A 10,143-nucleotide genomic window follows, 5' to 3' on the forward strand; every position below is an offset into this window, starting at 1 on the left:
CCCGTTATTGTTCACCGCACCCCGGAGGGACCCGTTATCCTTCCCCTTGTTCTGCCCGCAGGCTGCAGAGGAGGGGTGCGCCACTCCTAAAATGGCGGCCAGAGCAGGAGGAAGCGGAAGCTGAGGGTGCGCGCAGGGCACGCCGGGAAGGCGGTGCGGGCACGCGGCGGGACCAGGACCGGGATCAGGGTCGGGATCGGGATCAGGACCGGGGTCGGGGTCTGGATCAGGGTCGGGCGGGGGAAGGGGTACAGCGGTGTCAGGGCGAGGGGACGTCGAGCCCGGGTGTTCGGAGGCTTCAGGAGAACAGCGGGGCCGGGACGCGCCGCGGGGGCAGCGGGTGCGGGTGGGCCTGAGGGGCAATGGCGGCACCGGTGAAGGGGCAATGGGGGGCAGTGAGGGAGGAACTGGGGGGACACTGAGGGGTATTGTGGAGACTACAGAGAGGGCTGGAGAGACACAGGGAGCACTGGGAGGGCAGTGAGGGTGAAGCTGGAGAGGCACTGGGAGGTACTGGAGGGCAGTGAGGGAGGTACTGGAGGGACACTGAGAGGTATCACGGGGACCACAGAGAGAGAGCTGGAGAGACACGGGGGGCGCTGGAAGGGACGCTGGAGGACACTGCGGGAACACCGAGGGAGGCTGGGGCTCCTCGGGGACCCCAGGCCCCCCCTGAGCCCCGTCTCCCCCCCAGGCCCGAGCCCTCGGCTGACAGCACATCCCAGCCCCCCCCAGGGGCCGTCCCAGCACCGCCATGGGCAAGAAAAGCAAACTGGGCAAGAGCCGGCGGGACAAGTTCTACCACCTGGCCAAGGAGACGGGTGAGGGCCGTGCCCGGCGCTGGGGACGGGGGGGCTGCAGCCCCGGGCACCCCCAGAACCAGCCTCCTGCTGCCCCCAGGCTTCCGCTCCCGCTCCTCCTTCAAGCTGCTGCAGCTCAATCGGAAATTCCAGTTCCTGCAGAAGGCCCGGGCCCTGCTGGACCTGTGTGCGGCCCCCGGCGGCTGGTGAGTGGGACAGGCCCCTGAGCTGTTGAAAACATGGTACTCATAGCCAAGTGTGGTGGACAAAAACTCATCTTAACAGTTTAGAGTTAGAAAGTGTGTGTTTATTGTGGGATAACTCCCAAATACACACTGTGATTTACAGGTGATTACAGAGCCCTTTTATCTGTACAAATACCGGATACCCAAAATACAAATGCATATTCATAACTTTGGTACATCTCATTTCCAGTATGGATATTGATTTAGTACTGATATCCAAAGACTCTCTAACAGTTTAGAGTTAGAAAGTGCATGTTTATTGTGGGATAACTCTCAAATGCACACTGCAATTTACAGGTGGTTACAGTCTTTTTATCTATACAAGTATTAAATACCCCAAATACAAATGCATGTTCATAACTTTGGTACATCCCATTCCCAATATGGATATTGATATATGGATTTTGATATCCATAGATATCAATTCAATACAAGTATTAAATACCCCAAATACAAATGCATGTTCATAACTTTGGTACATCCCATTCCCAATATGGATATTGATCTGGTACCGATATCCAGCTGTGACAGACAAAAACTCTCTAACAGTTTAGAGTTAGAAAGTGAATGTTTGTTGTGGGATAACTCCCAAATACACACTGCAACTTACAGGTGATTACAGAGTCCTTTAATCTGTACAAGTATTAATTTACAGGTGATTACAGAGTCCTTTTATCTGTACAGGTACTGAATACCCAAAATACAAAAGCACGTCCATAACTTTGGTACATCCCATTCCCAGTAGGGATATTGATCTGGTACCAATATCCAGAGTTAGAAAGTGTTTGTTTATTGAGGGATAGCTCCCAAATACGCACTGTGATTTACAGGTGATTACAGAGCTCTTTTATCTGCACAAGTATTGAATACCCAAAATACAAATGCATATTCATAATTTTGATACATCCCATTCCCAGCTTCTTATGGTAATTAGTTCAAAAGCCATTAAGCATGCATAGTTTGTTCCTTGAAATGGGTGGGTGGTCCCTTTCATGGGGAGAGGTCCCAAAATGAGGAAGTAAATGAAGTCTTCCTCGTTCTGACCTTTCTGCCTTTTCAATGCAAATATGACAAATGAACCCATTGGTAGAACTCCCATTCCCATCTTCAATTGATTTCAGAACAGAGGAGCCCTACAATTGTCTGATGTTCCTAAAAGCTATTGATCAGTTTCTATATTCTTCATTATAAACCCAGCTAACCAAACATTTTATTGACAAGCAATCAATTCTTAGTTAACTACTAACTTTTAACTTCATCAAGGCCTGTCTGCTTATTTTAATTAATTCCAATAAAGCTTATCTCTAACTAAAATCTTAGCTCCTCTAAAATCCCTAAATTCTTTAAAGTTTATTTCTGTCAATTTAAAGTTTATCACCACCAGCTGGCCCGGTCGTGTCCCTGTGCTCCCTGTGCAGCTCTGCTGGGCTCCTGGGAGCTCAGTGCCAGCCTGAGAGCTCTGCTGGGAGCTCAGTGCCAGCCTGGGAGCTCTGCTGGGAGCTCAGTGCCAGCCTGAGAGCTCTGCTGGGAGCTCAGTGCCAGCCTGGGAGCTCTGCTGGGAGCACAGTGCCAGCCTGGGAGCTCTGCTGGGAGCACAGTGCCAGCCTGGGAGCTCTGCTGGGAGCTCAGTGCCAGCCTGAGAGCTCTGCTGGGCTCCTGGGAGCACAGTGCCAGCCTGAGAGCTCTGCTGGGGCCCTGCTGTAGCTCTGCTTCTCTCTGTTCTTGCCAGGCTCCAGGTGGCCTCCAAGTTCATGCCGGTGTCCAGCCTGATCATCGGTGAGTTTGGCAGGAGCTGGGGACAGTCCCTGGCTGTGACAGACAGAGAGGATCCTGGCAGGAGGGGGCTGGGTGGGGAAGCAATTTGGGATGGGCTGGTGCCCCTTTTGAGGGGCTTTGATGTGTTTCCTCAACCAGGGGTGGATTTGGTGCCCATCAAGCCCATTCCCAACGTGGTGACCCTGCAGGAGGACATCACCACTGAGAAGTGCCGCCAGGTACTGCCCAGGGTCACCTGGGGCCCTGCAGGTCCCTGTGGTGGCAGAGGGGTCACAGGGGGTGGGCTGGGGTCCTCCTGAGGGACAAATGGGTGTTCCTGTCCCACAGGCCCTGCGCAAGGAGCTGCAGACGTGGAAGGTGGACGTGGTGCTGAATGATGGAGCGCCCAACGTGGGAGCCAGCTGGGTGCACGATGCCTACTCCCAGGGTGGGGACACAGGGACAACTCACTGCTGCTAGAGAGTTCTGGGCTGCTGTGGCTTGGGAGGGACCTTAAAGCCCATCCAGTGCCACCCCTGCCATGGGCAGGGACACCTTCCCTTGTCACGGGGTGCTCTAAGCCCTGTCCAACCTGGCCTTGGGGATGGGGCAGCCACAGCTTCTCTGGGAAACCCATTCCAGCCTGTCTCTGCCCTTCCAGGGAAGGGTCATTCCCTCCCTCGCTCACTCTCTGTTCTCTCCTGCTGCAGCCAACCTGACCCTCATGGCCCTGAAGCTGGCCTGTGAGTTCCTGTGCAAGGGTGGCTGGTTCATCACCAAGGTGTTCCGCTCCCGGGATTACCAGCCCCTCATGTGGATCTTCCAGCAGTTCTTCCAGAAGGTCCAGGCCACCAAGCCCCAGGCCTCCCGCAACGAGTCTGCTGAGATCTTTGTGGTGTGCCAGGGTGAGCAGCCAGGGGAGCCTGGAGGGGCTGGGATGGGGCTGGGAGAACCTGCTGGTGGCTCTGATCCCTCCAGCCCAGCAGGAATGGTTCTGATCCCTCCAGCCCAGCAGGAATGGTTCTGATCCCTCCAGCCCAGCAGGAATGGTTCTGATGCCTCCATCCTAGGAGGAATGGTTTTGGTGGTTTTAATTCTTCCTGGGACAGTGGTATGGCTCTGAGCTCTCTCTCCCCAGAGAAGTAGCTCTGATCCCTCAATTCTTGATGGCTCTGATCTCTCCATCCCAGTAGGAGTGGCTCTGATCCCTTCATTCTAAGTGGTTCTGATTCCTCCATCTCAGCAGGAGTGGCTCTGATCCCTCCATCCCAGCAGGAATGGTTTTGATGCCTCCATCCTAGAAGGAATGGCTCTGCTTGCTGGGATTCTTCCCTTCTAGGAGGAAAGGTTTTGATGGTTCTGATTCTTCCTGGGACAGTGGAATGGCTCTGAGCCCTCTGTCCTCAGAAAAGCAGCTCTGATTCCTCCATCCCAGCAGGAATGGCTCTGATCCCTCCATTCTGGATGGCTCTGATCCCTCCATCCCAGCAGGAATGGCTCTGATCCCTCCATTCTGGATGGCTCTGATCCCTCCATCCCAGCAGGAATGGCTCTGATTCCTCCATTCTGGTTGGTTCTGATCTCTCTATCCCAGAGGAATGGCTCTCATGGCTCTCATCCCTCCATCCCAGGTTATCAAGCTCCAGACAAAATTGACAGCAAGTTTTTTGACCCCAAATATGCCTTCAAGGATGTGGAGGTTGTCACCAAGTCTGTCAGTGAGCTGGTCAGCAAAAAGAAGCCCAAGGTATGAGCAAGGCCAGACACAGATGGGACTGGGCTTAAAAAGGCTGTGAGAATTAAAATTGTCCAGGAGAGTGCAAGATTTTGGGATGGGAAGTGTTGGAAAAGCCAGTTTGGGGGAGGTTTGGAGGCCTAAAGTCACTGAAGTGGGGATTGTGAGGCTGGGGCTGGGTTCAGTTAAACCCAGTGGGTTGAGAATGGGGTTTGTGTCTCTCTGAGCTGGTTTTAGGACAGTAAATCTGTGTTGGGTGCTCTCAGCTGAGCGTGGAGCTGGAACAAACCTGCCATTGTCAGCTCTTGTGTCCGGGCTGGGGCTGGTGACTTGTTCTAGCTCAGGCTGAGGCTGGAAACGATTTCTAAAGTCCTCGAGAACAACCTGCAGGCACATTTAGGTGGCCACTGCACAAGACACGAGTTAGATGACCCCATCCACTATTCAGGGCTGGTGGTGTCTGTCTGTCTGTCCCCTGCCCTGGCTGCCGCAGCCCCTTTTCCCCCCAGGCCGAAGGCTACGCCGAGGGTGACACCACCCTGTACCACCGCTTCACCCTCATGGACTTCCTCAAGGCTGCCAACCCCGTGGACTTCCTCTCCAAGGCCAACGAGGTGAGTGCCTGCAAGGACTCCCTGTCCCTGTCCTGTGGAGGGGAGGCTGGGATTTCAAGTTCAATCCCTTTTCCTGTGCCAGATCACCCTGGGGGATGGGGAGCTGGAGAATCACAGCTCCACCACGGAGGAGCTGCGCCAGTGCTGCAGGGACATCCGAGTGCTGGGCCGCAAGGAGCTCAGGTGCTGGGGGACACTGGGACAGCCACACCCCCAGCTGGGCCTGGGGGACAGCCACACCCCCCAGCTGGCCCTGCTGGCTGTCCCTAACAGCTGCCACCCCACCCAGGGCCCTGCTGAACTGGAGGACGAAGCTGCGGCGGTTCCTGGCCAAGAAGCTGAAGGAGCAGGCAAAGGAGCTGGATATCAAGTAGGGCCAGGGAACAGGGCTGTCCCCAGGCTGGGATGGGCTGTCCCCAGGCTGGGATGGCCTGTCCCCAGGCTGGGATGGCCTGTCCCCAGCACAGCTCCTCTGAGCTCCTTCCTTTTGGCAGCCTGAGCTCCGGTGAGGAGGAGGAGGGCAGGGAGGAGGAGAAGAAGGAGAAGATGGAGGCGAAAGCTGCAGCTGCTGAGGAGGAGAAGGAGCAAGAGGAGGTGGAGCTGGCTTTGGCAGAGATGAAGGCCAAGGAGCTGGCAGAGCTGAAGAGGTACAAAGAGGAGGAGGGATGGGGGGTGGCAGTGTCAGCCTGTCCCTCTGCTGGGGCAGTTTGTGGGTTTGGGGTCCTTGGGCTGCTCTGCTTCTCCAGGCAGGTGCTCCAGGCTGTCCGAGCACTGGGCACCCCTCACAGGGTGCTGGCAGTGGGGTGTTTGTGTGTGGTGGGGACGGTGTGGCCTCATTCCTTTGCCTCCTCCAGGAAGAAGAAGAAGATCCTGAAGGAGCAGAGGAAGCAGCGGGAGCGTGTGGAGCTGAAGATGGACCTGCCTGGAGTGTCCATCGCTGACGATGGTGACACCAGCATGTTCTCCCTGAAGAGCATCCACAGGACCCCGGTGGGTGGGGAGCTCCTGGGCACAGCGGGGTGAGGCAGGGCCTGCCTTGTCACTTGTGTCACTTGAGTGACTCTGTGGGCTGTGCTGCAGCTGCTGGATGAGCTGTCCAGGGGGGACATGGCCTCTGCTGATGCCCTGCTGGAGATCAGCCCTGGGGACGATGACATTTACGTGTCGGATCATGAGGAAGAGGATGATGTGTCCCTGGCCAGCGACCTGGACCCCGAGGAGCTGCTGGAGATCGAGGCCCGGCAGCGGAAGCTGCAGCAGGAGCAGCGGGGGAAGAGGTGAGAGGGGAGAGACCTCCCTGGGCAGGGGCTGCCCTGGGAGCTGCTCCAGGAGCCAGCCAGGGCTGGGGACGCTGATCCTGCTGCTCCGGATCACAGGACCAAGTTTAAGCAGAAGGAAGAGGAGGAGGAAGGGCAGGAAGTGGAGAATCCCCTGCTGGTGCCCCTGGAGGAGAAATCAGTGCTGGAGGAGCGGCAGACGAGCCTGTGGTTTGGGAAGGTGAGTCCCACTTGAGGGGCAGGAATGATGGAGCAGCCTCAGCCCCAGCAGCTTCCCTGGACTGTCCTGGGGCTGATCCCCCCCATCCCTGGGGCTGATTCCCCGCCACCCCTGGGGCTGATTCCCCCCCACCCCTGGGGCTGATTCCCCCCCACCCCTGGGGTGATTCCCCCCATCCCTGGGGCTGATTCCCCCCCATCCCTGGGGCTGATCCCCCCCCACCCCTGGGGCTGACCCCCATCCCTGGGGCTGATCCCCTGCCCAGGAGGCCTGCTCTGGGGCTGACCCCACTGTTCCCCATGCCAGGACGCCTTCGCTGGCATCGAGGATGATGCAGACGAGGAGCTGGAGCTGGGCCAGGCCCAGATGTTGGCTGAGAAGCAGCGTGAGGCTCAGAGAGGTGAGGAGACACACAGGGACAGTCCCACAGCTCACTGTGGGGCCCTGGGTCCAGCCTCAGTTGGGATGCTGCCCTGAGCAGCAGCATGGAATGGTTTGGGTTGGAGAGGAGCTCAAAGAGCACCAAGCCTGGCCATGGGCAGGAACACCTCCCACTAGACCAGAGGGTGATCCCAGCCTGTGTCACTAATGAGCTGTCATTAGTGCTGTGTTAATGAGCAGGATCTCTAGAGGAGAATCTGCCTTGGCTCTGTCTCACCCAGTGCTTCCCACTCCCAGACAAAACAGCAAAGAAAGGGCAGAAGAAGAAAAAGAAGGAGGCCCAGGAGGAGGCTCCAGCCGAGCCCAGCCCTGCAGCAGCCCCAGCTCCTGATGCCAGTGAGGAAGCTAAAGAGGAGCAGAGCAGTGATGATGATGACAGCAGCAGTGAGGATGAGAGGTGAGGGCTGAGGGGGGTCTGGGTGTCCCTTCAGCTCCACAGTCCTGGAGAGCTGAGGGACCCCAGCCCTGCCCACTGCTCTCCACAGGCCACTGGCACCAGTGGGGAGGAAGCGGGGCCGTGTCGAGCCTTGTGGCTTCGAGGTGGTGCCTATTGAGAAGCCAGGTGAGTGGGGGGCCATGGGGGTCCCTCGGGATGGACAGGAGGCAGGGACAGACCTGGGGTCCCTCGGGATGGACAGGAGATGGGGGCAGGGACAGTCCATGCTCCCCAGGGCTGCTCCCTGACTCTTGGGCTGCAGCCAGGCCAACTTTGCCATGTCCCACAGTGAAAAGAGTCCTGGATGCAGAGGGCCTGGCCCTCGGCTCTGTCATTGTCTCCTCCAAAAAGGCCCGGCGGGACCTCATCGACGACTCCTTCAACAGGTACCAGCTGGGGGCTGCAGGGCTTGCTCCCTGGCAGGGACAGGTGTGGTGGGTCCCCATGTCCTGCTCACAGGTCACCTGGGCCCCTCCAGGTACTCGTACAACGAGGAGGAGGGGGAGCTGCCTGAGTGGTTCACGGAGGAGGAGCGGCAGCACCGGCGCCGGCAGCTGCCCGTGGACAGGCAGACGGTGGAGGCCTATCGGCAGCGCTGGAAGGAGATCAACGCACGGCCCATCAAGAAGGTGGCAGAGGCCAAGGCCCGCAAGAAGAAGAGGGTGAGTGGGGGTGGGCTCCTCTCCCAGGGCCTCAGTCCTCCCTCTGACCCCCCCTGTTCTTCCTCTGATGTTCCTGTCCCGTCTCTGATTCCCCCTCCTTTTCTGACCCCCCCTTGTCCCTCCTCCAATGGCCCCTGTCCCATCTGTGATTGCCCATCCTTTTCTGACCTCCCTTGTCCCATCTCTGATTCCCCCTCCTTTTCTGACCCCCCCTGTCCCTCCTCCAATGCCCCTGTCCCATCTCTGATACCCCATCCTTTTCTGACCCCCCTTGTCCCATCTCTGACCCCCTGGTCCCATCTCTGACCTCCCCCCACATTCCTCTTCCAATTCCCTGTCTCTCCTGTGACCACCCCCTCTGATCCCCCATCCTTCCTACAACGTACCCTGTCCCTCCTCTGACTCCCCTGTCCCTCCTCTGACTCCTCTGTCCCTCCTCTGACCCTGTGTCCCCCCTGGCTGTCCCCCAGATGCTGAAGAAGCTGGAGCAGATGAAGAAGAAGGCCGAGGCTGTGGTGAGCACCGTGGACATCTCGGAGCGGGAGAAGGTGGCCCAGCTGCGCCGGTGAGTGGCCAAACCAGGATCCAGCTCATCCCTTTGTGGCTGGGGCTGTGTCCCTGCAGCCACTGGGACACCTCTGTGTCCCCAGGCAGGCTGATCTGGGGCTGGCAGAGCCAGAGGAGGGGGGTGGGACCTGATGTCCCAACACCAGGTTTGGTTTTTGTCCCACCCAAACTCACTCTGACCTTTGTCCTTCTGCTGCAGCATCTACAAGAAGGCCGGGCTGGCCAAGGAGAAGCGCCAGGTCACCTACCTGGTGGCCAAGAAGGGCGTGGGACGTCGGGTGCGGCGTCCCCCTGGTGTCAAGGGCCAGTTCAAGGTGGTCGACAGCCGCCTCAAGAAGGATGTGAGGGCTCAGAAGCGCAAAGAGCAGAAGAAGAAGCGCCACAAGTGAGATGGGAGTGGCTCCATCCCCAGCAAGGGACTCTGCTCGGGGCACAGGGCTGGCTCCTGTGCCCCAGTGCCACCTCAGGAGCCCTGGGGACAGGCTGTGGCTTGGCCACACCTTGCTTAGTCCGTGCCTTGCTGTGACAGTGCCTCGTGCTCTCCCCTGGACACAGAGGGGTCATTTGGCCCCAGTGCTATGACCCCAGCCCCTGGTCACAGCTCCAGGTGTCACCAGGCTTGCTCTGCTGGGTACTCCCCTGGGAACATCACAGGAGCATCCACAGCCCCAGCTGTCCCCAGGGAGGGTGTGGCTCTGGGGACACCCCTGGGCCAGGTTTGTCACTGAGGTGGCAGAACAGTGGCAGCTCTGCCTGGAGCAGCTGCTCAGGACAGCAGAGTTTAACCTGTCTGAGGCTGCCCAGGGCTCTGCCATGTGCCTGGGTGAGGTGAGGGACCCGTGCTGCACATGTCCCCTTGTGCCACATCACAGGCAGAGAGGGCACTGCTGGCTGTGTTCTGTAGAGCTGCTTGTGCCTCAAGAGCCCTCCCAGCTTTGTCTGACAGGGGTTGACTCTCCTGACCTTCTCCTGCTCCCCAGGCCACAGCAGCCACCCTGTCCCCAGCCCTTTCTCCCTCAAGGAGAAGAAAGACCAAGAGTAAAGAAGTGCTTGACTGCATTGCTTTATTTAGACCCAGGGCAGGGGCTGGGGTTCACCAGGCCCTGGCTTCTCCCCAAGAGGCACCTGAGTGGTTTGTGCTGGGGTTGCTGTGTCCCCAAGTCCCTGGGGGTGACACTGGCATTGTGTCAGTGCTGGGGAGGGGGCTGGGGTGGCACTGTTGATCCCAGGGGGCGTGAGGGGTGGTGGGGACCTCCAGGGAAGCTCTGGCACGAGGGAGGAGCTCTGGGTCCCCTTCAGGTGCTGTGGGGAAGGGAGAGGCCAGAGCTGGCACCCCAGAGCCCCTGTGCAGGGTTGGCAGGAGGTGGCCTGGGGGTGTCCCTGTGCAGTTC

The 10,143-nt window shown here is 58.4% G+C and overlaps 1 protein-coding gene across 6 annotated transcripts; it reads left to right on the plus strand.

The window, feature by feature from the left end:
* The first annotated feature begins 30 nt into the window (after nt 1–30).
* On the plus strand, nt 31–9,798 carry FTSJ3 (FtsJ RNA 2'-O-methyltransferase 3). 6 transcript variants are annotated; one of them, XM_030966475.1, is made up of 22 exons: nt 31–126; nt 695–821; nt 901–1,006; nt 2,775–2,821; nt 2,960–3,039; nt 3,149–3,248; nt 3,511–3,705; nt 4,432–4,547; nt 5,045–5,149; nt 5,232–5,332; nt 5,439–5,519; nt 5,644–5,796; nt 6,004–6,139; nt 6,230–6,426; nt 6,526–6,646; nt 6,953–7,046; nt 7,325–7,484; nt 7,573–7,649; nt 7,813–7,909; nt 8,002–8,185; nt 8,656–8,750; nt 8,952–9,798. In XM_030966475.1, exons 2-22 carry the CDS (start codon nt 755–757, stop codon nt 9,139–9,141), a joined length of 2,502 nt encoding a protein of 833 aa, XP_030822335.1. In that variant the 5' UTR covers nt 31–126; nt 695–754; the 3' UTR covers nt 9,142–9,798. The 6 variants fall into 6 exon arrangements, with proteins under 6 accessions (XP_030822335.1, XP_030822333.1, XP_030822336.1 ...); XM_030966473.1 differs by having other exon boundaries at nt 52–189; XM_030966476.1 differs by having other exon boundaries at nt 81–153.
* The last annotated feature ends 345 nt before the right edge of the window (nt 9,799–10,143 follow it).

Source organism: Camarhynchus parvulus, chromosome 27 (assembly GCF_901933205.1).
Source record: "Camarhynchus parvulus chromosome 27, STF_HiC, whole genome shotgun sequence".
In the NCBI taxonomy this organism is placed as follows: domain Eukaryota; kingdom Metazoa; phylum Chordata; class Aves; order Passeriformes; family Thraupidae; genus Camarhynchus; species Camarhynchus parvulus.

Bases quoted from the DNA above. Each gene is read 5' to 3' on its own strand.
- FTSJ3 (XM_030966475.1), top strand. From the start codon at position 755: ATGGGCAAGAAAAGCAAACTGGGCAAGAGCCGGCGGGACAAGTTCTAC. The intron at 5,520-5,643 runs GTAGGGCCAGGG...TCCTTTTGGCAG, and splicing joins GCAAAGGAGCTGGATATCAA to CCTGAGCTCCGGTGAGGAGG. The intron at 7,485-7,572 runs GTGAGGGCTGAG...TGCTCTCCACAG, and splicing joins AGCAGCAGTGAGGATGAGAG to GCCACTGGCACCAGTGGGGA.